Source organism: Coloeus monedula (assembly GCF_965178545.1).
Source record: "Coloeus monedula genome assembly, chromosome: 6".
NCBI lineage: Eukaryota > Metazoa > Chordata > Aves > Passeriformes > Corvidae > Coloeus > Coloeus monedula.
Window position 1 is genome coordinate 49284940 of NC_138786.1, and position 27601 is coordinate 49312540.

At 42.0% G+C, this 27601-nt stretch overlaps 1 protein-coding gene across 1 annotated transcript in view; it reads right to left on the reverse strand.

Annotated features, from left to right (window-relative positions):
* The window catches only part of ITPK1 (inositol-tetrakisphosphate 1-kinase), a 144337-nt gene that overhangs the window by 97183 nt on the left and 19553 nt on the right, over window positions 1-27601 (reverse strand). The window contains exon 3 of the mRNA XM_082283215.1: window positions 15727-15751. Coding sequence (XP_082139341.1) covers window positions 15727-15751 — 25 coding nt within the window. The remainder of the gene's footprint in view (window positions 1-15726; window positions 15752-27601) is intronic.

Here is a 27601-nt window from a genome sequence, read left to right on the forward strand (position 1 = left end):
ATGCTGTACTTCGATAGATTAACACATTTTGGGTAGGTCTGTGGTCACATACAGGCAGAAACATGCACAATTTGCCTCTTCTTTCCACAGCCAGAGCAGACGGACCCTGGCTCTGCTGGGGATGCAGCCTGGACTCACTGATGTGACACAGGGCTCAGGAGGCTAGTAAGACCCATGGACAACAAAGCCAGTCATCTGCCATGCTAGCACAATTTTGCAACCTTAAAATGAGGAGTTGGCTTGCTTCCAGACAACTTCAAGTACAAGCACAGGACGGGCTCCAAACACAGGTCCTTCAGTACAACCTGTTCTGAACACCACAGCGCAGATGTTTGTGAAGGAGAACAAAGAAGGATGCAGAGCTGGTGCAAAGAGTGGTCTGAAGTCTGAAATTTGCTCTTCAAAAGCTCTGTACTTCAGGTTTAACCTGCTTATGTTAACTGCAGAAACATTCAGCTCAAAAGGAAGTTCCAGATGCAGAGCTCAACAAAATGAGCCAGTCAGTAAAAGCCTCTAAAACAAGGGACAAAATGCAAACCACTGACCAGCAAGTTGTATGTATCCTTAACATAAATACATGCTTTCAACATGGAGATTAAGTGACTTGAACATTTTGGTAGACATGCCGTTGCTCTCTTTTGAGCATCTAAACCCCAAACTACAACACATAGAAAAGCAGCATCTAATGGTTTTACTGCTAGCCTTAAGAAAACACATCTACAAATACTATTTTGATTGTCTTCAGTTTTACAATTAGCTAGTAGAGACCTTTTTCTTTTACCCATTTATTCTTGGCCAAGTGATTTTGAAAAAGGAGAAATGACAAATGCATGAAGCAGTGGATATTCCAATAGATAGCAGGAAATGCAGAGATAGTGGGAAATGCATGGAAAACAGACAGGAGAGAAAAGTCTGCTATAAAGTTCCCAACACCAGACTGAAATGTTAGGAAGCACTGTATGGGGTCTACATGCAAACAATTGCAATGGGAGCACTTAATTCAAAGCTCCAGGCACAATTAATGGTTTCTTGTTCTGATAAAATGTAAGTCCTTCAAATCCCTGGCTGCTGCAAGCATCTGCAGAAATGACAGCACAACCTTAAATAATCTCTTTATGCTGCCCACAGAACAAGACAACCAAGATGGGTTTGGTTTGGCCTACCTCGTCAGCTTAAACAAGCTGTGATAACCTTGCCCAAAACAGACTTCGTGTGGAATTGCCTTGCCCTACCTCCTCAAGCTGCCTCATCTCAGAGAAACACAGCCTGGGTGAACAGTGACGTACGATTTTCAACATCTGTAGTGTTCTGAATGAAGTAAGCATACAGCATGACAACCTGCAGGTCAGTGCAACATGCTACACCAGAAGATCTCATCCCTCGGTGTTAAATTATAGACACAGCTTTGGTTCTGCAAACTGAGAGAGAGAATTCAGCACTGTTTTGTTGTTGAGCTGTTCCAGCTTACAGGTTTGTTGTATGGCAGAGTAAGATAGCAATTGAGTTAAGACCTGAGGTCTTTAAGTATGACAGCCTCCCCATTTTAGTAGAAAATACCACCAGTCATGCTTAACACTGTATTTTCATACCTTCCTTACTATAAGAATGTATTTTACGTGGGATATTTTCCAAAGAAAATAATAGCATTCCGTTTTTTCCTTCTTGAAGACTCCAGATTCTAAGGTCAGGGAACTAAGAATTTTCAGTGACTGCAGGAATTCCAGCAACAACAAATTGAATTCCACCAAAATCTCAGCTTTTCCTTTTTTCATTAAAACTTGGATTCATATCCAAACTCCTTTAAAACTCAGTTAACACTAAATGCAAATACTGCATTTTGGTTCCTTCTTGAAAAGTTAAAAAAAATAGTAGAAATTGTTCCGTGCACATCCCAGAATCAGAAAGAATACTTACAATAAAGCATTTCCTTACAATACTTAACTTTTCCCCCACCTACTATGGACCCCTTGAGCCACTAAAATCCATAAACACAGTGTAATCTATGTTCCTGTCAATTTACTGTTGTACCAAACACAGATGTGGGGCATTTCCCACTTACTTATTGTCTATACACCAGACCCTGAGGGCAATTTTTAAAAAAAGTCTTTTCTGATCATGTTCAGCTTTCACCTCCAGTGCAAGCTAAGTGACAGAATCATATAATCACAGAAGGGACCCATCACAATCATTGAGTCCAACTCCTGGCCCTGTGCAGGACACTCCAAGGGTCACAACATGTGCCTGAAAGCGTTGTCCAAACACCTCTTGAACTCAGGCAGGCTTGGAGCTGTGACCACGTCCCTGGGGACCCTGTTCCAGTGCCCAACCACCCTCTGGGCAAAAAACCTTTCCCTGAGATTCAACTTAAACCTCCTCTGACACAGTTTCATACCTTTCCTCGAGTCCTGGCACTGGTCTTGAGACTGAAGAGATCAGTGCCTGCCCCTCCTCTTCCCCTCACAGGAAGTTGTAACTGCACTGAGGTCTCCCCTCGGTCTCCTCTTCTCCAGGCTGAACTGACCAAGTGACCTCAGCTGCTCCTCATATGGCTTCCCCTCAAGGCCCTTCACATCTTCGTGGCCCTCCTTTGAATGCTCTCAAACAGCCTGATGGCTTTTTATACCATGTCATGCAAAGCTACCCCCAGCACTCGAGGTGAGGCTGCCCCAGTGCAGAGCAGAGCGGGACAATCCCCTCCCTTGCCCGGCTGGCGATGCCGTGCCTGATGCCCCCAGGACACGCCTGGCCCTCCTGGCTGCCAGGGCACTGCTGACTCATGCTCAACTTGCCATCAACCCCCAGGTCCCTTTCCATGGCACTGCTTGGAAGTCATTTAAGTCAAGCCCATTACTGGTATCAATATACAATAACCAAAGGCCTGAAATACACAGACATTCAGACTTGAACTTGTAATTCCTCTTGATCAAAGAGGACCACAAACCTAAACAAGAAAAAACCCCACCACAGGAATAGAAATATTGATTATTAGAAGCAGAAGAGTCTTTGAGCTGTACAAAGTGTGCATAAAGCTGTAAAGTTGGAATACCAGTCTAGATTCCAGACCCTTCCAGGGAACTTTTATTCCTTAGCTATTATTTGGTGGAGCACTAATTAAGAAGACTTAACAGATTAAAGTATGAGTTGTTTCAATATCAAATAGTTGCTTCTATTTTAAATACTCAGGAGATGCTCCATTATAAAGTTGGAGATGTCCCATGAATATGAACATCTACATAAGCAGAGAGTATCATTAGATCAAGGTTACAAACATGTAAGTAAAGTATTTTACAAGCAGTGCCCCTCCACAGCAATGTGGAACTGTTCAGTAAATGAGCTGCTTTGTTTTGCTTTAAATTTCTATTTACTTGCTGTTTCTGGGTGTTTCCTCATTGTTTTATGCTTCATCGTACTAGCACGAGCATGTCACTGTGCCATAGACTGTTGCTAAGTGATCCTCTGCAAACACACCAAGTTCTTGAGACAAAATCATAAACAATCCTGAGGGATTCAATAAATAAAGTTGCAGCACATCAATCTTAAGAAAATTTGTAAGGAATTAAAATTCCCAATCATCAACAACTATGCTTAGTACTTCTCTCTACTGAAGATGAAGTAAACTCTGTCAGCTCTTCTTTTAAACATTAGCTTGATGGTATTACTGCCCCAAAACTTGGCTACAGACTGACATATCTGGGCAGTAACAAAGCAGACCATCAAGACAGCATTACTATGGACAGATTATTTTTCATGCATGATTATGCTGCATTTGCATTGTGATTCCTTAAACAAAAAGACAGCATAACATTAATTCAAAATCACTTTTGCTGCAAGCAGAGTTAGGCTGTACCCACTCCAGGAGAGTCTTGGACAGTAGTTTTAAAAAACAATCCTCCCAAACTAGGTATATTCAGATTTATGGAAAAGGCAAAAGTAGTCAGATTCATTGACTTGAAAAGAACACATCGAAAGTGTCACAGAGGCATGAGCCATGAAAACACCAACAGACCGCTTTGCCAGCTGCTAAGAAAGTACAGGACACCTGACAATAATCTCCACTGACTCGGGACTGCCACAGTTCCTGGGTTGTGACCATGGCTTAGCAACCACATAAGAACAATTTTCAAGTCCCATGTGGTTCAAGGACAGTGGGCTGTTCACGCCTGCCTTTGGTTTGAACTCAGTCCCTCCAAACTGAGCAAGATACTCTCCACCTGCAACACTAATGCTTCCAGCTGGTGTTTCTCTGGGGCTAGAACTGCGTAAGGCACTCCCTGTTCCACTCCTGCCCGGAGAGGTCCTCCTTGCACCCAAGGGTATGAGCTGCTTGGCAGTGCAGAGACACAGTAAGCAAAGCCAGGAGTGTGGTGAAAGCAGACTTGTTGAAAGCAATATTTAAACCTTCCTAATGTCTAAGTCAGCACTTTGCCACTTCAGAAGAAAGGACCTTGACATGGGAGATGTTAAAGAGACTGCTGGATAAATGCAATTTCACTTGCCTTCTAAGCTTCCACTACACCAACTACCACTGACCATCAGGGTACCTCACTAGCCTCTTTCCTTCCTTGTGCTATTTTGAAGTCAAACCTACTCTGTACTAATACAGAAGTAAATATAATCCACTGAGCTGCTGTACAAAGGGCTGACTGCACTAAAATAATAAAAAGACATTACACCAACAGACCTTTAAAAGGCACTGCAAGGCCTGGACCATACTATACAGACTGAACATCCTACAGCACAAGCAGCAGCACTGTCCTGGTCCCTTAGAGTGCCGTACCTGCTAAGGCACAGCATAATCACACCTATGTGGCACACAGTGCTCAGAGATCCAACACGCTTTTGTGTGCATCCACTTCTACAGGCTCACTCGGAAAGACTCGGATTTTTTGAAGCACAGAAAAAGTAGAAATGTGTGGTGATGTGTTTACCCACTGCTTTTCTGATCCCATCTTGTTCCGCCCCCCCCCCCCGCCCCGCTTTCCCCTGCCCCTAGCCCTGGCCACTCCCTCGGGCTCTCCCTATCGGTTCCTGTACCCCAACTCTCCCCGTGTGCCGCCCCTGAGCAAACCCCCCTGCTCCCTGACCACGAAGTCTCTCTGCCTCTGGGGGTTGCTGGTACAAGATGTAACCATTAAAAGTCCTCTGAAACTCTCATGGGGAGACCCTTCTTGCCTCCTTTGCCGTCACTGGGCTGTAGAGCTGAGAGCTACCGGAGCAAGAGTGCGGAGCCGGGTGAAAATGGTTGCACTGCCCTAAGCAGCTGTGCTGAGCTCCCAGGGAAAGCTGCAGCTTGCTAAACTACATCTAGCATTACGACAGAAATGCCTTGATTTAATTGTACAAGCAGGTTGAAGAAGCTAAGAAGAGACCCAGCAGGCAGCTACCTCGAAGAAAAGCAATCACAGCATTTATCAAAAGACAGCAGAGAACTGGAGCACTCCACACACCTGCGAGACAAGACCAACCACCAGGGTGTAGTTTCCTCACCCGATAGGAACTGAAAGCAGTGTGAGGACATGGACCTTTACTGGCAGGAGAAAGGTCCTCTGCCCAATGGAGGATCATCAGCTCTAACCTGCCCTTTTTGGCTCAGAAGTGGAAAAACTATGAGGAGCAGGGACCAGTGAAGGGATCTGTCACCAGCAGGGAACAAGTGCTATCTCTACCTCCTTTTTAGTCAGTTCACTGATAACCAGCTATTAAGTCTTGCATGGTATGTAAGTCATCACAACAGGCTCACGAACATGTAATCTGCTTTGACTCCGTTTCAAGCTGCTTTGTACTTAAAAAATTCTGTTTCCCTCTTTATAGCTACCGTTCTTTTTTCAGCCACTTAAAGGTTGTTATCATAAAGGAAAGGGTATTACAAAATAAGCTCATCTAGGTCACAGGAAAGAACATTTTCCAAGCTAACCTGAAGTACAAATGACCTCTCTGCAATCAACATAAATTCTCTACAGAAAGCAGTTAGCTTGTTCTCTAATCTTGCCATCAGTAAGGCGATGAACAATTTAACACTGGTTATGCTGCTGAGGTTACAGGACACTGCAGCTGTGCAACGAAGCTTCTTGTACAAGAAAACAATTTCAGATGCACTTAGACCTTTGAGTAAAGGAAGCTCTTGGCTCCAATCAACAATTTATGACAAAAATGAAGCTAGAAAGCTTCTCATATTGCAAAGTCAGCCAAAAATTCCTCTACAACAGTTGTTTTCCTTACATTTCAGTCTTTTACAGTATTAGCTCAGTCCCAATGGCATCTTTTCCATCCCGTCCTGGGATGATTCTGTCAAAACACTGTAAATAACTTCCTTGCACTTTGGCAAGGTACCATGAGGATTACTTTTTTTGTAAAAAAGGCCCTCACTAACTACTCAATGCTGACCTTAAAACACACACTCAAACAAGGACACTATGTATAAGTTAACATGCGTAACAACTTCAAATTAGGCACGAATTTATTCAGGGAAGCCCACCAACTGGGAAAACAAATGAGGCAACTATAATTTACTGAAGGAAGCTCAGGTTGAAAAATTGATCAGTGAATTCTAGTAAGACACTGAACTATCATGGATCCTAAAATAGCAACCAAAAAACAGTGTACGGTAAGTCCATTGCTCAGCAATGACAGAAGCAGTCTGCAGCTTGTATACAGGTGTAGTTTCTGCTCTCCCACCTGTGTAAGCTCTGTTGTGCCCGTTTTCAAAGCAGCACCACTCTCAATTTGATTTTTTTTCTTTAAATCATGACTGAAATGTGAGATACCTTACTGACTGGTTAGCTGAGAGCATTTCCTTAGGATCCTACAGACTGACGAGCAAACTTTATCCAAAAGCATAGCGGACAAGTTCTCTTGATAGGCTTTTATTCACCTATAATATGGGCAATAAGTAATTCTTTTGATTCCTTTTAACAAAAATAACCTTAACATAAGAAAAGAACCATTAAAGTAAAATGTACTACGGCATCACCAGTTCAGTGACAGATCTGCACACTGAAATCAGGCTTGGGTTTGCTTTGGTTTTAATCACAGTTGAGTCATAGAAAGCACACCTGGATACGGAGCCTCCTGGGAACAAAATCACCCTGCTCTAAGGGCAGGTGAGCTGGAGGAGAAGCAGCAGAGCACAAACTGTGACTGCCATGAATAAAGCTGCCTCACAGAACTGCACAAAGCTGGTGGCTTTTGTGGTTCCTCTGGCTTTGGGATTTATACCAATTCATTACTATGTAAATAGCACACTATCTTTAAACTAAGTTTCTTCCTGGTATAAACCTGAGCAACAGGAAGAGTCACAGGAACCTACTGGAGAAAGCTTCTCTCCAGGCTCCCCCCAGTCTATGGGAACAAAGTTAACTCTTGCCCTCAACCTTCTCTTTGAAAAGAGCTTTCCAAAAGGAGGGTCTACTTCCATCGCTTGCTAAGGGACTGCTGAGGGCAGATCAATGCCCTTAGGTATCCGGTGACTATTTCAATCCATTTATTGTGTGTGGTTACCCACCCTTGCTCCTGGCATAGCCAATAGAGAACCACACTAATCTCATCCAGAAACGTGCACCAGCAGTCCCCTTCATGACAAGGCATATGAGGGAAGAGGGTTGAAAAACATAAATAAAAAAATTAACATACTACAACTCTGTGATCTTATGCTAAAGAAACACATTTTGGATAAACCACTTCTACCTCACTTTGGAGGAACTGTGCTTATAGTCATCTAAATTTTCCTGGTAATCTCCTGTCTTCCTCAAAGTGAAATCCTAGATTCAACAATTTTCACCCTACACTATTAATTGCACTGCTTCTGGTACCAGTGCAAAATTACCCTTAGCAGTAAATATTACCAAAAAACCGACAGTGATTAAAAACAAACTGTCAAAAAGTCCAGAAGTGTTTTCCATCAAAAGGTCAATACTAGAGATATTGCAAAATAACAACCAAAGGTACAGAAAACTCCTACAACATGTGCAGAAACCCTTTTTGTCTAATCTGTCTACATTTAGACATAAAGCAAAGAGGTCTGTACTTCTGCAAAAAGAAATTAAAAGAAAAAGCAGGTGTATTGCTTTCACCAGAAATGCAGAGTTAAAGTGAAAAATAAATATTCATTCCAGAAAAAGACATCATCCTTAAAACACAGTGCCCCTTGGAGAGAAAAAATGGGGGTAGGATGCAGGCAGAAGTTCAGCTGTTCTAATTAAGTTGAAGCCCCTCTTCTGTCTTCTGCTATATTTCCATGAAGGCAATGAGGTTCAGGAAAACATTTCCAGTTTTTTGCTGTATTTGACTGTGCTCTGTTTTATATAGAGGCAGCTTAAGTACATGCACTAGGAGTTTCTCTAGCTTAACGCTAAAGACCAAATACAGGAAGACCTAAGAAACTTTAGGGCTTAATGTCTTTAAGCACCAGGTTTTACTGGAACCATTCAATCTTGCAACATGAATATGTTTATCTCCTTTAATTGTGAAGTGCCAGAAGAGCAAACAAGCATGCAATATTTCCAGATACAATTATCACAGGTCACAGATCAAAGGAGTAAGTAAGTCTTGCAGAAGCTGAAGAAAGAAGAGTCAACATACACTGAAAAGAGTTCCTTAAGCTCCACTGATCTGCAGTTCAGACCTACCAGCACCCTCACTGAGGAAGACAGGCATACAAATAGCCTCCTTCACTGTTCTGATGATATTCTCTCTATAAAGCTTCTGTTGAAAACAACCAAGTCTGAGCTACGGTGAATACATGAGTCACTGCTCCTAAAAAATATCTCTGTGGAACTAAACCCCTGGACTGAAGACAAGGTTACAACTGCTGTCACAGGAATGAGCTTGCAACTCTGACAGAGCAGAGAACTGCATGATTTCACCCACAAAACACACAAGGGATGGGGCATTCATCTAGGAGAGGACAGGGTCAGAGATACAGTCACCCTTGTCAAGGTATCATATTAACTCGCCATCCTTCCTACTCCAAGAAAAAACTTCAGAAAAGGTCAAAAGAGCTAAATGCATATTTGTACTTCAACACTGACTCTGCAGTTTCAGCAAAACTGCAAATGAGACAGGCTGGTTTTAAAATAAGACATTTCCTGAGTCACGTGTCTCTGAACACACTCCATGTGCCTATTTTGATATCATATCACAACACCTGCATCCAGTGAGACAAATAATCCTATTGTTAAATGCAGACTCAAAGCCAAGTCTTTGTTGGCCAATAGGCACAGTGCAATATTCATGATTCATAAAAGCACGGTCTAACTGTCATTTTGTGCAAAGACTGGGACTGTATGCTCCAAAAAGAGACAAATAAAGAGTTTTACAACCAAGCATTTCTGTGAGTGTCTTATTTTTATCCATACTGTTTCTTAATGAGGGATTTATGAAGCTTTGCGGTTCACAGAAGTATCTGGGAAGATCCATGCTAATGACAGAAAGAACATTATTATACACAGCAATCTTCAGAAATTAACAGCCCCGTTTTCCTTCACACACTCATTTTTCCCTAAATCCATACACTTAGATATCTGAAAGTAACTTAAATGGCATTCTACTATGTGGAATATTACCTTCATTAGGAAAAAGAGGCAGAATTTTAAGGGATTTGCCCAAAGTGCCTGCAGTTAAGTGACAAAGCAAGGCAACTCCCCACTGCAATTTCAGTCCCATTACAGCCACCAAAATCTTTGGCAGAGGTCCCACAGGGACTGGATTTTCACTCAGGACTTCCCAGCTCCCAGCCTTTAGCACTGTTAGGAATCACTGCCTCATCACTACATACCAAGGAGTGGGGAGAGGACAAAGGAGCTGGGCAGAGCTGGCTCCGTAGGCCAGAATAGTACAAGCTCCAACCTAACAGCCATCCATTATACATTAGTTACAGATTTCTAAATCTTAGTAACGTTTTCACTCACACAGGTGCTGTCTGCAACTGACTGCAGAACCCACACCTCTCCGAGGCTACTGGGATTCACCATCAAAAGAAAGCAGTCAAACCAGTCAGTAAGAGACTCCCTTAGACACAAAAATTTCTTCATGGTTCTCTCTCTCTCTCTCTCTCTCACCAAAAGTGAAAATAAATCTAAATGCAATTTGATTTGTTTGGCTTACTCTGTTTAATTTTTAAGAATAAGTGTTTGTCGTTTATTTAATCTGCTTAAACCACACAGTGAAAATGTTCCATGGTTTTGTCTTCTTTCCCTGCCCCAACAGATGTGCATTTATTCTTCTTTCCCAGCGGACCAGAAAGGCCTATGCTGTACCTAACTGACCAGCGTGCTGATGCAATATAAAGCATCGTGCCAAAATCATCTCTCCCTGCACTGGAACCTGTGCTTCATTCCTGCTGGGCAATGCTGCTTCTCAGCTACCATGAAGGTCTCACATAGAAGGATCTCCCCTACTGAGAAGGACCGGAGGGAGGATTCTGCTTGGGATTTGTTCTTCCACATTCTTGCTCTTTCAGGGTTTGAAACTGAGATTAATACACTTTTTTGGAAGACCCTACTTTGTGATCTTAGCACATCCTTTGTAGCACTGACACTAAGAAGTATCGGGATCTTTCCAAGATTTTAACCAGTGGCCCCCCACCTTCAAACACACACAAAGTACCTAACACAGTCCAGACTGGGAAGGGCGGGAGTGCCTCTGTAGCATCATTCCAAAAAATGCACTGAAGGCAAAACAGGCTGCCATTCTCAGGAAAACATGCACTTTACTGAGGGCCTGGCATGCATGTAAAAATAAACTTTCTTCTCCCAGTACTAGAGAGCCAACTCTCCAACATCTCAACAACCTTGCTTGCTTTGGAAGCTTTCCAGTCACATCTTTCTGTATATGCTATCAAATATATATTTTACAAGCTCCTTTTCTTGGTTAGAACACTGCCATTTCAAGCTTATTCCATTAATACTTCATGTGAAAATAAACCTCTCCTCATTTCTAGAAAACAACAGTCCCCTGGCAACAAATAGTAGAAACTGTTGTCATTAGAATTTCACTTTGATTGAAGAATAAAAAAGCACGAAGGGCATCCTGAATTCTCCTTTGCAGGCTTCAAGAAAACCCATGTCTCAAAGGACAGTTTTCTTTTCCAAAGTAAAAGATTTCAAATATCTTGATTCCCAGAGAGCTGGGGGGAAAAAGAAAAACAAGACAGCAGTCAAGACCATTGTAACTACTACAATCAGCTGGTCCACATCGGAAAACATGTTCTCCTTCATATCTCACTGCTATTAAAACATGTGCAGATTGAAATACAATGACTAATCCCACTTTTATAGCCAACTGACTAGAACATCTTTCTAAGATAAAAGAGCATTAGTGTTCATTTGAACCCAAAACACCCAGCAAAAATAAGAAACCTCCACTATTTTAGAACTAAAAAATGCAAGCAAGAGCTCTAGGAAAGTTTGGGGGTGGAAGTGCTTGAAACAACTTTGAAGTCACGAGAAATATGAAGGCTCCAAACTTTGTCACACAAAAACCAAACTGGCAATTTGTCAGAAGCCAAAGGGCTGCAGCTAATTATTCTGGTTTTGCATAGCTTGTGAAACAAAAATAAATGCATGTCTCTATCAGAGGTACTTGTGATGATTTCCACTTCGCTGCACATGTTTTCACTCTTAAATTCTTCAAACTAAGCCAACAGATTTTTCCTGAAAAACAAGGTAGATGAAGATGTTCTTTCTCTCCCTTGCCAGCGTACAAAGTCATAAGAAACTGACTACTTCATTAGCTAAAGAAGAACTGACAATTTTCAATCCTAAATTTGGCCCTCCGCTAATTTGGGTGATGGAGGGCTGGAAACTGAACAAGATCAGGAACAGCTTTACTTTTAAGACACTACGCAATACCCTTATTTGCTGGATTCCATTATAGAAAATAGCTTTTTTTAATAGTAAACACCTCATCAGCCATCCACTGCATAGCTTTGTAGGCAGTTTTCCCCTTGAAACAGTGATGAAAGAATTTATTAAGAAATGCTTCAGTTTAAGCATTTTCTGGCAAGTCTTCCCAGTGCCAGCCCAAGAGCTGCTCTGCCTCAGCCTTGCCAGCTGCTGCCTGCCTAGCAACTGCCTGCAGGCCATGGCAGATGGGCTTTGGTCATGTCTGTCACCTGTTCAGGGCATCTCTACTCCTCTCTGGCCACCAGCTCAAGCCAGGCCAGCTGAGCAGGCAGCTGTGAAGGGTGGGAAGAGCTGGTAAGAAAGGAGAAGGTATGCAACTGCCACAGGAACCACAAGCATTACATTCAGAGTACTTTAAATGCAGCCTGAAGATTAAACACAGCTGATTGGTGCTGCCTTTCACTGGAAGAGAGCCAGCAACCCCAGCCCTGCTGACCACCTTTAATTGCTCTTCCCTTCCTGCCCATACAACAGCATGAACTAATGGCCCCACAGCCCTGCCGAGACAGCTGCAGCTGTAATTCCTGCAGCACAGATCCCAACAGCACTGGGGCTGGTACTGCAACAGGTTCCCTGAGGGAAATGGAACACATCCTTCAGTCCCTCCTCCTGCAAAACTGGAACAAGAGTACTTCCTTACCTTATGGAGTACAAACAAGTAAGCACCCTAATTCAAAAAGCACCCTGATACAGGAGTGATCCCTGCTTAAGAAAAAAAAAAAGCAAATGCCCTGTTACAAGGTAAAAGATGCAGCACAGTATTCTGTTAAGACCCCATCTTTAAAAGCCAGTAAATCAGTTGCAGAAAGCAAATCTAGATCCAAAACACTGCCAGATTTTAAGGATGCTGTTACTCGTAGTTCTTCCATGCCCACTGGAAAAACATTAATGAGCTAATCCTATTCAGGCTTCCAAATGTTTGGGTGCAGGCTCAGACTCAAACTGTCTTTGGAAAGTTCATAACCTCAAAAGCTTTTTATTTAATTAATCTACTGTACCATCTAAGCCAGCTAGCTTGATGGATGTTACTCAGTTGTACTATATAACGTTGCACATTTCAGCTCTAGTACCTTGAGTTCATAGTGAATTCTTATGTTAAAATTTAATCAGTATTTCTAAAAAACCCCAATTATTTATCATCACACAAGTTGAGAGGTTTTCTGTTTGTTTTCATTGTGACGCTTTAATTAAGGTCTTACTGCTAGCTAAGGAGAATGCCTGCTTAGCATCCCACTGCCAGTCCTATTCTTGCTTCATTTCTCTTTGGAGAATGTGCATGTTTCCCCATTCAATAAAAATAGAAAGCTGGAAACACTCTTTCTGCTGAAAGTGGAAGTCTGAGAGAAGACAAAACACAAAACATGAACACAAGTCACAAAATGTTAATTGCTGTCTAGCAGCAGCTCACTGAATCTGTACAGCACAATTAGCTCTAAGAAAGCAAAAGAAGAATTTAATCTGTCTAGCTGAAGAAGTGAGGACTATTCTAAATCCTCCCTGTAGGAAGGAAACAGAAGTTACACAGGTGCTTATCTGAGGACTTCCAAGCTTCCCTTTAGTTGTAGAAAATCCTTTCCTGCTCCTGTGAAACATCTTTGGAAAAGAATAATCTGATGTCTGTTCACAGAAGTCAGCACATACCAGTCCATCGTGCTTTGCTCTCTAGAAGCCAGTAACTAAACCTTACCTTCCAACTCATTACTTATTACTGGAAAGCAAGTCTACATTCAGAAAAAATCTGAATTTATGTAAAGAATAAGTTAGGTAAACACCCTGTGTATCTTGGGTTTTGAGTTACTTGCTTACTGTCAGGTCTAAGAGCTGGTTTCTCTCTAACAGGACAGGTTCTTTAAAGGTGGAGAAGGGGAAGCGAAACAAAGAAATGCTGCTGCTTGACACAGGAAGACAATATTCCCCCTGTCAAATAAACCTTGTGCACCAGATGGACACCAAGACAATCCTTCATCTAGAGGCACAGCTAGGGGGACAGATCATGCAAGGTGCCTCAAGCAAAGGTTTCTAGGAAGAAGGGATGAAGAAAGAGCCCATTTCTGATACATTCCCTACTGGCTGAAGCACACGCATCGGGATGTATGAAGCAACACACAAGTGATATGCAAAGGGTGATCTCACACTTCCATCCACCCTGTTCCAGCAGAGCAGCAGGCACCAGTGATCAAGGTATGCCTTTGGGGCACAAGTTCCCAGTATACATTAGTCTGACATCTCAACCACACTGTCGAATTAGAGCCAATAAATTATGAGACCATAAAGCATTTTTATGGGGAAAAAGTCCTGTCTAGTTCTGTCCAAATGTTTCCCAAAATGCTCTTAATATAAATAAAAAATTTCCAATAATTTTGTGTCTATCTGATGACTAGCCATTAAGCTACACAAATGTCAGACTAAGAGGCAACCTGCGGAAGGACAGCAACTTTAATCCCTGAAGTAACATGGAATTTGCCTTCTGCTCAACTAATGAATGCATCACTGAATTCATCTCATGTGAGCCCCGTGCTGCTTAAATGTACAGTGCAGGTGCATATATATATATATATATGTATAACAAATACAGGCTGTAATACACTGGGGTATTATTAAAATAATAATGTCTCCTAGACAATGACACAAATATGGGCTAACTTTCTCCCTGTGCTCCTGATCGAGCTGTGCCTTGCAAATGCTGGTTTGTTTTTATCAGTCTGGTAATGCCATTATCACAACTGATGAAAGAAGCTGCTGCTTAGCTCTGAGCAATAGGAGGTACAGGTAAGGAAGAGGATGCTGTAGTGGTGAAAGGTTAAATGCAGCCAGTAAAGTATATGCCCTTTGTCCTAACACCATGCAGTTCTCAGACAGACACTCATAACTGAAAGACATACTCTCCATTTTAACTAGCAATGAGAATTTTTTTAAGTCTTTTCTGACAGTGGATTCTTTAAAATAACATGGCCTGATTTTTCAATTTATTTTTTGTTAAGTGCTTTTTTCCTGCTCCCTGCTGGTGTTGAGAAGCACCTTTCACACGAATTTAAGAGCAACCACAATTACCAGGGGCTGATACACCATTTTCCTCCTCTCTCCTCTGTCCTCTCTATTGAGGCAGTTTCATCTCTGTTACTAAGCAAGGAACTCACTGACCACGTTAGAGTTCAAAATGAGCACCAGGTAAGTATCAGCAAGACTGAAACCTATGACATACAGTTCTTCTAAGCACACAAAATAGGCCAGAAAGAAAGAGCATGCTTCCCCCTCATCTTTTAGGGCTTATAGTGCTCTGTGTTACAGCTGACACGTAACATAATTCCTTCCACAAGCTGACACTATCCTTTAAGTAACATCTTGTGTGAAATATGACCATTCAGACCTGGGAAGGAACAAATGTAGCCAACACCTGAACTCATCTGTAGATGGACCACAACTCAAAGGCACTTTAGTATCATTTCACTGCTCACTGGATTACAAGAGCATTCCTTCTGCCATAGCTTTTTTTTCAAAGGGCAGATCCTGTTTCTGTTAAGCTTGACTGCCTGTGAATGCAATTAAAAGAGTAACATCACCTAATCAACTATCAGATCTTATTAATTGACAGACACAAGAAAAGCCTAACTGCATCCCCATTTTCCCTAGGGCATCTATTAAGCTGGACTGCATGTGAGCTCAACACATGCTTCATAAAAGGGGAATCCTGTCTTTCCAAAAGCAGTATCTGTTATTGAGAACTGAATGGAAAGAAAAATCATTAAGCCCAGGTCATATTGGCATCCAAATGACAGCATTTAAAATCAGTAAGCCTTCTTTAGAAGAAAATAGAGCTTTTACTCACCTGTACTACTTCTACACCTCTTTTCCTGAAAAAAAGGAAGAAAAAAAAAAGGAAAGGTTAGTGTTGGAAATGTGGGAAAAATGTAAAAACAAAAACTAATGGAAAAGCACTGCTTCATACTAGAATGCAAACAATAAAAATCTGCACTAATAACCTGATTCAAATTCAGGAAAGCACTTGTTCAGTTTCACTCCCTGTCTAGGAAGCACTTTGGCAGATTGTGAATCATGGCCCCAGAAGTAACCCAAGATGAATACTAAGCAGCTGCAGTGCTGGGAGTGATAGGGCTGTCAGGTGAGCACAGGTAGGAAGTGGCTGATATTAGGGAGGGAGCATCTCAATTTTAATTAGATCTAGTTTGCTTTTCATTTCTCATCTGCCCTCAGAGTGTGCAAATTGCAACACAGCACATTCTGCATGCTTGACAGATCTTTTATGTTGAACCAAGGATACATGTATAAATGTCAGGGAGAAAGAACACAGCACCTTGCAGCCATTTATTCTCTTACTTACAACTTTGTTCTACCCCCATCATCTTGGTATACAGGATGCTACCCTGGACTTCAGTTCAAAGACTCACAGTTCAAATACTGGGGACTCAAATACTATCAGAAAGGCCCAAGCCTCTGGCCATATGGAGAATCATTCCAGTGATCCTGGATCGCCAAGGATGAGAGACTGGAGAGGCCTACTAATTAAACACCAAAATGTTAAGAACTGCAATTGGTAGAGCCAATTTAGGCAGATCTGGAGAGATAGTTGTCTACTCTGCTGGTATGAGAATTAAGATTCAGGTACATGCAGTCAGAAATGCTCAGTCACTGCCTTTGACAACTTATCAAGCAAAACAAACCATTTCTGCACTAGTCTTGAGAACAGAACTGAATCCCTGGCACCAAGCCAGCCATTCCTGCTCCATGCCCTCCTCCCAATATATGCAGGCTATTTAAGTAAGTTAGAATCTTCTCCTCACTTTGAAGACATAGGGAATTTAACTTAAAAATTAAAAGCCTCAGCAAGCACAAGACAGGAATCTCTCTTCCTTGTTCCTGCTAGCCCTGTATGTGAAAATCAAAGCCCCTTTTCTGGGGAGGTCATAGAACAGGACCGCCTAACTCTGCTCTCAATGCTTTTCTATCTAAGAGCGTCTGTGTTGTTGTCCATAGTCACAAATGCTGCACACTGCTGAATATACAATGGCTCCTCCAGTTTTCCTCCCAATACAGTAGGTCTTTCTTTTGGGAGGCCATTACAAAGATGCCCAAAGGGACAGGCGATCAATCAGCATCTATGACACAAATTGCCCCCTCTTCCACTTTACCAGTCTGAAGTCTCTCTGGCCTAGAAGCAGCATTCAATGCACAGACACAGGAGAGAGCTTGTTGTGAGAGCTCAGCAAGGAAATAAAAAAGAAAATGAAACCAAGCACCTCTTGCAAAGAATTTCAAAGCCCTCTTGCAGACAGCAGTAGCTGTAAGTGGTGGGTGATTAATATACTGCCATTACGGTGTGGGAAGCACTACTGTAGATCATCACCTGAGGCTGGCCAGATGCGTTCCAACTCTGTGGTGAGAAGAAAATATGAAACTTGCAGAGAAAGCGTTAATAGCCAAATTTTTGAAACCAAGATTTTCACAGAGCTAAGCAAGAAAAATAGGAAAAATTAGATGGGGAATGCTGTTTCGTAAATTAGGGCAGCAGACTATCAGAAGAATTCCAAGTATTGTAAGCTAAAACTTAAAATAATCAAACATTTTTGCTGTGTCTGCCCTGGAGTAAACAGAACGACTTAGAACTACCACGGAAATACACTAGGCTTCAGGCAAAACTGCTCTTGAGCCCCTGGAAGAACAGTGGCTGATGGCAAAAGCTGCATTTCTTGTCATGCCTGCGTACACACTGAATAAGCTTTATTCTACTTTGAGAAACATAAATATTTGTGAGCTGGGTACCAAACCCATTTGAGGAAGAGTCAGTCCAAATGGTTGCTGTAATCCCCCCCCCAAAATGAACTTTGGGACTTACTGAAACTGACTGCACTGTCCCAGCAGAAGGGAAGAAGCCAGAAGAGCACACAGGCAGGGAGAGAAGGGGTGCCTGCTCTTAGGTATGATACCACACATGCTTAAAAGGTACAGGAAGAAGGAAGCAATTACCAAAGCTGGCTTGTAGGCTGGTCTTCCCCTTTTCAGAGGGAAGCAGGATGTCCTTTTTGTTACCTGAAATATGAGAACTTTTTCTACTTAAACCCAGGGGACAAGAAACCATAAAAGCATGCATATTTTGAGGACTAATTAATTGGGGGGAAAAAATCCTCTACCAAAATAATCCTTATTTGAAAATCGGTTATTTTAAAAACAAGAAGTATCCAAACAACCAGGATGTCAAGCAACCACACACCTCAGTTTTGTTATTAGCTGATTCTCTACCCAGAAGATTTCCTAAGCCAGTGGCTCCAGGCTTTTCAGCCAGGCAGGTCACAGCTGCAAGCTCAGGGCAGCAAAACATCCCTTATGCAACCAAGCATGCAATACCATCTAACCACACAAACTGCCCTACGTCACCTGGGAAAGGGCTTAGGGTCAGGCACAGAAAGAAAGCTGATCCTACGCACAAGAAACTCTAGGACCTTAGAAAAAAAGAGCAAACAGAGAGAACGAAGCAGACTGTGGGCCTCCATTCCCCAACAAGGGGCTGCCTGCGCAGGACACACAACGGAGACAAGACAGCTGCTGAATGAACTGTGCTGGGAGTCTGACAGAGACATGGACCAGCTACCACTTCTTTCTATTGTGCTTTAAAAAGCCAGTAAGAAAAATACATCCTACAACCCTGGTTTATGTTCTTTTGGGCTGTTTCTTTAGCAGAGGACAGGCAGGGCATGACTGACAGGACAGGATGGGATGACTGCTCCACTTGGTGTACAGACGACTACTCGTGTCCCTCATGGTGTTGTCCATGACCCTCTTGCTTCCCATGCAGTTTGAAAGTGAGCCACTGCCTACCAAGGGAAGGGCTCCCATTCCCAGCTGGCCTAGCTGCCTCCTGAGAAATCTCTTTTTCTGAGGAGAAAAGAAAGATCATTATTAGCTGTATTTCCCTTCTGCCTCCAAAGAGGCAACTCAGCTGGGTCAAAGAGAGACTGCGTCTGTTGACTTTCATTGAATAGCTATTTGAAAGATGGTCAGTTCTAAACTACATTCCCAGAGGTCACTAATTTTTAAATACATTTAATTCCAAAGACCATCTACACACTGCAATACTTAAGGAAAACCAGAAACATTTAAGCAACTGCTGCAATAGCCTGCAATACCAAATAAAACCCAAAACCTTGTTCTGACTTACTAGATCTATAGCAGAAACCTGGATAATGCAAGCCTCCCTGTATGCAATAGCAATTAAAATAATTACCATGCTAGTTGACTCCATGTTTAAGTTGGAATGATGTATGGATTTAAAGAAGAATTCAATATCAAGTTACTAAAAGCACATTAATCGATGTCTTGAAATTGATATTTTGCCACAGCCTTAAACTATGTAGAATAGCTGGCTTTTGGGGTTGGGGTTGGGTTTTCTTTCAACATTCAAAGTAAACAGTTTGGACTAATTCCCCACAGCATCTAGGACCTGAACACTATAGTGAATGAAAGTTAAAAGAGAAAAAATGACAATCAGGTTGTATATCATAGTCATGGTTAAATTAAGCAACTTGTTTTTGCTGTATGGTCTGAGTGACAGACTGAAAAATGCCAAATGGAACTTACAATTTCAAAAGTAAAAGGCAATCTTTCTGTTTTAATAGCCTAAGAAGTTATTAGTACATGCAGTGAAGTTAATTTTCTCAGATATGAGAATGTTTCACTTTGAAAATTTCCCATGTAAAGAAGTGGCAAATAATAATAATAATGTATTGTTTTAATATTAAAAAAAAAAAAGCATTTTCACAGAAAAGCAATACATTGGCATCAAAGGGAGCTTACAAATATTAATGCTTCAGAGCAAAAACCTGCAGCCACTAAGACTTTCCACCACACCGAAAACCAGCCAATACTGGCCAGCCGCAACCTTGTGGACAGCCCATTTCCCCTCCTGGCATAAAGGCAAGCTCAGCTGAACTGCCTTAGCTTTTCCATCAGCAGAATACTCTGCATTTGTGTTATTAAATATCCATGACAATCCTTGCTTTCATTATTTTTCATCACTGATGGAGTCCACCTCTTTGTCTATCAGGGAAGCAACCAAGCAGCAACTCCAATGTTGGGGTGCTTGCTGTCCAGGGGCTCCAGCTCGCAGCCACAGCCATCAGAGCACATGGAAGTTACCCAGGGGCATCTGAAACATGGCAAGACTCTGCTGTAACAGGGGGACCTTTTGTGGTTTGGTTTTTGTCACACAGATTATCCAGCAGGCAATTAATCAGTTATTTTTACCAATTTATATCCAACTACACTTACCTTTTAGCAAGCTTTTCCCCACTAATCTTTATTCTGGAAAGTTTTATGTCTGAAATTAATCTAAAGTTGGCATTTGGGGAAGGGAGCTCTCTATTTCCTCAGTCTGTCAAGCATCATAGATCCAAAGGAGAATGGAAATACAGTGCATCTTTATAGTCTGGCAGGTACAAATAATGTAGTACAGGGGAGAAAACATCTCAATTCAAACTCCAAGTGCTCTCTAGGTGGGCTGAAAAATCCCCAAGATTTTGGGCTGTCGTGGAAGACCTTTCAAGTAGGATAAAACCCCACAGAAGGTTGCCACATTTTTGCATTTCTTCCTTGTTTGTATAAACAGGGAATGGTCCAAGCAATAGGAGCCCTCATACATCAGACACTACAACACTGTAAGTGATTTTCACACCACCACCCCATTCACACGTGACATTTGGTAGAACCATCTTATGTTTTCCACATCTTCAAGGCATTATATCATCCCATTTACAGCCATAAAAATGCTTCCTAAGAGTGCTGTATCAGAACAAAGTGCCCTGAAAGGGACTAGAAGATAAGAGAGGATCTTGATAGAGCAGCAGCAGCGTCACTCTGGTATTCACCTGCAGTGCCATGAATTCCCACTACAACACACACAAACATTCACCAGCACTTCACAGCAAAGATCCAGCTGGAAACCCACTAACCCCTTATCCTGCAAGAGCAATGACAAAGTGAAGCATCCAACATCAATGCTTCATTCAAGCAGAAGGGAGGAAAAAGCCATGAAAGAAAGAAAACAGGCACTGCAAGCAGTAACTAAAGGAAATAAACTGCCTTTAATCACTAAATATTAAGACAAAGTTTCTGTCTTTTAATGAAATGTTACAGGGCTACTAATTTCAGCACTAAAAAAACCCAGTTAGAGTGGAAATAAAATCTGTGTATCCCAAGTTATAAAAACCATAAAGCCAGTAAATACAAACTCAAAAGAATCTATTTTCTTTTTAAACTAGGCATTTAAGATGGATCAGTGCTGCTGAGCTCTGCCAGACTCTTTTCTTGGAGCTAGTGACCCCAGGTTCTGGGAGCCTCTACTCACTACTTTCCCAGCAAGGACAGAAAACCTTTAACCACAGTCTTTTGAAAGAAAAAAAAAAAAAAACCTGAAAAATCACCAGTGGGAAGAAGGAATGATTAACAGCTGCACAGAAAAATTATTAAAGGCTATGAGTTATTCATCCTACCAGGCATTCAGAGACAGATTTAGTACCTGATGACAATTATAAGCAGTTGGGCAGGGTTCAGCCTTTAGCCATAGGCTTACCCCACCAGACATTATCAGTTCCAGTTCCCAGCTATGGCAAACAGCCACACCACATGATCTCTTTATAGCCTTATTAAAAACCAGCTTCAAACCAAGCTGTTTTGGAACTGTATCTTCCATTACAAGACATTAATTTCCTAAAGGTCAGAGTCCTTCAGATTTGCAGGCTAAATTGCTCTAGCATCATCCTTTGGCTTCAATAAACTGCTTGCTTCCTTAAGCGCTGCAAAGAGTACACACGTCCTCTCTGCTCCCAGTTCCCTTTGTCTCCCCATGACCTCAGTCACCCCAATGTTAATATGACCCTTAATATGCAGAAAGCAAACATATGACCCATCCCTTTCAAAAGTCTTTCTAAGGTCATGAGACACCAGTGATGACTCAGAGACCTGAGAAGAGGCAGCAGAATCACGAGGCAGAAGACAATATCCCTTCCAGGGAGAGACATGGTATTCATCTTTATATATAAAAAAACTCTCACTGCAGAAGCTATTAGAGGTTTCTAGAAACATATGAACATGGTGGGATGGTTCCTATGACTGGAGAGTTGGAATGGAAGGATACCAGCTCTTCAGGAAGGACAGGCCAGGGAGACAAGGACAGGATGTCACCCTCTAGGCCAATGACCAGCTAGAGTGCAAGGAGCTCTGCCTGGGAATGAATGAGGAACACACTGAGAGCTTACGGGTCAGGCCTAAAGGGACGGCAGGACAGGTGACACTGTAGTGATGGTCTGACACAGATCACCTGACCAGGGAGACCAAGCAGATGAGGCCCTATATAAACACATAGGAACAGCCCCACATTCACAACCCCCGATTCTCACAGGAGACTTCCCAGCAAGATCATGGAACAGATCCTCCTAGAAACTATTCTAAGATACTTGGACAATACAGAGGTGATTGGTGACAGGTAGCAAATTGTGCCTGCCAAATTTGGTGGCTAAAGGAAGAGCAACTGATGCCATCAACCTGGACTTGTGCAAAGCATTTGATGCTGTCCCACATGACATCTTTGTCTCTAAACTGGAGACATGCCTTGATGTTCTGAGAAGGAGCTTCAGCTGCTCTCATTCTCACTGCACGAAGACCACCAGCTCAGTATGGCCAGTGAGACGAGGCTCTTCTGGGCCCCAGGCTGGTGCTGCAGGTTCTGCAGGTCTCCTGCACACCACAACAGAAAACAAATGCACATCTCCACTCTGCTAAAGCCAAGGGGTACAGAGAGAAAGGCATGTCTGCCAAGCCAGCTTTCATCTAGAAAGGGCTTTTAATCTACTAACTCTGAAACCAAAGGCTGTACATCCTCTGCAACTTTCCCAGACTTTGGCAAACAGCCTTGAATAAACCTTTCGGGAGTTTTTATAGAGGCCAGACACCCACTGAGACATGCATGAGCAATGTGCAATACACAAAATTTTTTTTCACTACTTGGATCTCTAAAAGAGATTGGGCATTTTTTTGGCAGGAATTATAGACGTATTTAAGTTCAGCAACTTGCCATGCAAAAATGAGTTTATTCATCTCCAGCCAGGCTTCAAGTAAGATATATAGGTGTCTGGGGCTTTCTTCTTTGTGCAAAACTTCATTATACAAACAAGAGAAAGTTACCATGTCTGCTCAGTGAAGAAACCTGATTTTTCCTCTCTGTAAGGGACAGTGTGTTGGCACTGTACAAGTCAGTCACCAAGCCTCCCTTAAGTTTCATCACCTTTGAGAAGCCTTGTGATTTCTTGTCTTTTACACTCACCAAGTGACCACTGTTTGCATATGCACAGAACAAATTTCCCTCTATGGAACTGCAGTCAGCCATAGATTCACAGACAACCAATAATAGGAGCCTATGCAGGGAAGTTACTGCAGCCAGATGAACACACTGGCACAGGTAACAATCAGGTTAAAAGGACATCCATGCAAAGGTTTAGCATTCCCAGACATTCCTAGAAAGCTCTTCCCCTCAAACTCTGTATCAGTTCAGGCTCACATAACTCATCCAATCAGTTCCTGTCTTGTTTGTTCCTTTGAGAGGCATTTCAAGCTTCAGTCTATATTTTGGGGCACTTATGAATACAGCTGTTATTTTAAAGAGGACTGGCTGGTTAAGCCCCAAATAAAAAGCTGGTTAAAAGCAGTTCAGTATTGTATGAAATTGGATTTCACCTTTATTTCATTATGCAGCTTCCCCAAACAGTGTACGAACCACATCAGTGGAAAACAGACTAGCACTTAGAATACGAGCAGCGCACTTCTGCAGTCTGGTACTCTACTTGAGAGGAAAAAGATGTTCAGCAGAAAATACACAGTACAAATTAAAGAAATGTGAATTGGATTGCTTTTCTCCACTTGAACAGATGCAGATGCCAATACCAATAATGGGAACTTCCCTCCACTGCAACTGATTCTTCTGCTCGAGTTTACTTCACCGTAGATCAAATAAAAATGATTTTACTTTATTTGGAAGCAAGGTTTATAATAAAATGAAAGCTTGGCTTCCAGCAAGTGATCATACTGTTTGAAAATATTCCATTTATTGACATGTGGGCAACTTCCCTGAGAAGCAATAGGATAGAGCATTTGACAGTGCTGCAGTGAATATTCTTGATGGTCTACAGAAACTACACACAATCCTGGAAATGAAGTAAAATTTCTGCAACATGCAATATTTGAGTATGGTCCTTAAAAGAAAAAGTATCTAAATGGAGAGATGGCAAGTTAAGAAATGTTCTTTATTATAAAGCATACAGAATCATTTTAATAGCTGATGTGAAAACTGAGGTGGGGATCAAAAAGAATAAACTAAAAAAACCCAACACACCCACCCTGGGCAAAAAAGTTCAGGTAAGAGAACAGAGTTTTCCACTGATCCCATTGGATAGGGCTGCAGTTTGAGAAGCTGGAAATCCAACATAGGGAACAAGGTACTGCTGCCAACCTCTTAATACCAAGGCAATATAGACCATGAAGATTCACAGAAATACACCAAAAGCTTTGAGCAGGGATAGGCATAGGATCAGCCAAGGTCAGAAAGTACAAACTTGAAGCCGGACCAGAGATTAGACAGCGAGATGAAGTGTCCCTCGTTTATCATAGTTTCTGCACCTGAAAAGCACAAAACAGTATCTTCAAGAAATCTCCACCCTAGCTGGTGCAAATTCTGTCATGGTGATTAGACCACTTCAGAGAAGCACATCTATGTATGTGCTACAAATACATCTATTTTATCAGGCATTTTATCTGCTCTACATTACACTGAAGTTTGCTGTTAGAGAAAGATTAAAATTCTCCCCATTTCTTCCAGTCCATAGGGTTCTTGCTTTAAGCAGTAGCAGATAAATCATAAAACACAAATACTGCCTGGTTTTTAGCCAAGCTGTTAGAAAAACAGCTTACATCTGAAAGGTGAAGTGAATGACAAAGACAGAAGCTCAATACAAATCCTGTCTGCTTGCAAGAAATTTAGAGCATCCCATCTCTGTGAACCAAACCGTCTTTTTCTGATTAGCTTCAGTCCTTCTACAGGTGTGACTTTTGCCCAAGAGGTCCCTTCAGAGCTCTGCCTTGAGCCAATACCCACAGCACACGCCTTGCTGTCTCCCACAGCCCTGACCTTCCATGGCACATGTTGCTGCTCCTCTCTCTCACACTGACACTGGGGTACACATGAACACAGAGGGCCCCCTAATTCATCCTGGCCTTGGTTTTTTTTCTTGACTTAGCCTAGACAGCAACCGTTACACCCATCATTTCCATCCGTGACTGAACACACGTGTTTTGAGACGACAACTTTCCCAAATTTGGCCAGGGCATGCAGGAGCTGATATATAACCCCCAAAATGCTGTTCCATTTTCTAACCAGATTCCACTCTAGCCCAGCTGCAGATCTGCTGGGAGGTCTGCTACACTTCATAACTGGGAGAGACACAGAATTTTTTGGGCCTCCTCAGATTTTCTAGAAGCTGCCTCAACAAGCTAAATCCTACCATTGTATCTGAGCTCTGTTACTCATACCCTACTTCTTCCTCTCAGAAAAAAAAGCCTTAGGCCAACAGTTCAGCTGCATCTTTTACATTTGCTTCCCTTTATGGACTTATCTAGATTATCTGGCACCTGCCCCTCTCCATTACAACACTGGTGTGATCACAACACACCGATAACTTTAAAAGATAACCTAAATTCCTCTTACAGGAAAAGCTACATTTCTATTCTAATCTACCAAATTACCATTGTCCTTATTACTAAGGAGGTGGACATATAAACAGCTGATCCAGCCTTAGAGTGCGATCTGGAGAGGCAGTCACACAAAAGCACAGTAGCAGCTAGTTGTTTTCCTCTGGGGTATATTTGTTCGTCTCCTGAAACTCACTCTTCAATCCCAATAATTGGCAGCAACTAATTAGAAGGAAAAATACAAGTAGTTTATTACATGTTTGATTACACATGATCACAGAACAAATCTCCCTCGGACAAGCATAGTCATTTTCTCTTGCTCGCTTCTTTTGTTTGTAGACACAGGAGATAAGCACTGTAGAGATGCTGTTATACCATGCACAGGGATTTCAAGCCTATAGGTGACTACACAACACAAGGCAAGGAGAAGCTGGCGACTCCTCTGCTGTTTCAGACTGATTTCCACATTGCTCATTATTGGATGCACACTGCTGCACCCCATGTTTTCTCTTCAGGGCTTTCACATTCAACAGTGATTCAACACAGGATCAGCTCAAAGATATTGCCAGAATTACATCACAGGTTAATTGGAGATACAATCAACATAAAGGAAAAGGACTTGTTACAACTTTTACATTGCTGTAATTCCAAAATATATATAAGAACTTGAAGAATCACTATACATAAGAAAAAATCTGCATTAAATTACAACTTCAAATAATGTCAAAAATCCTGAATGTCTTAGATCTTTGAACTGTAAGTAACATGACTTTTGTTCATCCCATTTGCTGTTGCTTAACTTATCAAGTAACAGTAAATTAAAATGACTGAACCATATTATACTACTAAAATCTGCAAATGTACACATTTACCTCTCAATCTCTTAGTAAATAAAAAAATTGCTCCAAATATTTTCATGAATTCTTGTTTGTGAGGGCAAGAGAAAATCCTTGAACAAGTGTCTGCTTTTACACTCCACTAGCACATCTATCTGCAACAGCAGGATTTCTTATCCCAAGAAGTCTTTTTCCCTGGCAGCATGTTTTCACAGCTCTTTGCACATCAGATCCTGCAGTCAGCTGTGTTTCATAGCAATGGAGGCTGCTCCACGCCCAGCTTTACGTAACCACCCCCTTGCACATGGTTGCTCAGCCTTGCTGACTTCACTCCTGCACTGGGTGGGTATTATGGACTGGCAGGGTCTTGTGCTTGGTCAGTCCAAGGTACCAAATACACAGGCATCACCTTAAGGGCAGAAGCTAATCCAATTCAGCAAAAACATTCCTCTTCAAAATCATCCCAGTTGACCATAAAAATGTCATGATGGTTATAAAATGAGAATCAAAACCTTGCAAAAGTTGCACTTAAGAGACTGTAAACTGTCGTATTATTTGGACTCCTCCCCCACATCTCAATAAAACACTGTCACCCCTAACTATTTTCTCTAGTTTCCAGATAAAAATAAAAAAATTGCCAGGTTACTTATATTTTTGCAAGAATAATTAGAACGCCTGCCTTTTTCCCTCCCTCTGAATTCTAGCATCCATATCCACATTGCATAAAAAATCTTCCTCCAGCCTGGCCTGCATGTCTCCATATCACTGCCCCAAGGCAGACACCAGCCAAACATCCCCCCAGTCCCACAGACAGCACTCAGACCTGGAAGGCTGCAGACCAGCCAGCACAGCTGACAACAGCCCACCAGGGCAGTCCAACAGCACCATAGCCAGCCTTGATTTTGCAGCAGGACCCTCTCTCAAAGCCTGGCTTCAGACCAGTTCCAGTGTAAAGTATTAAAGTGCAAATTTTTTGAAACGACAAAAGCATTGACCTACATCTTGGTCAGACATAGTACCTACAGTTCCAATTACTAATTTCCAATGGAGTTTACAACAGCAGCCAAGTGCTCCAGGGCGCTTTTAAACCACAGACCCTGCTTACAGAGGTACACTACA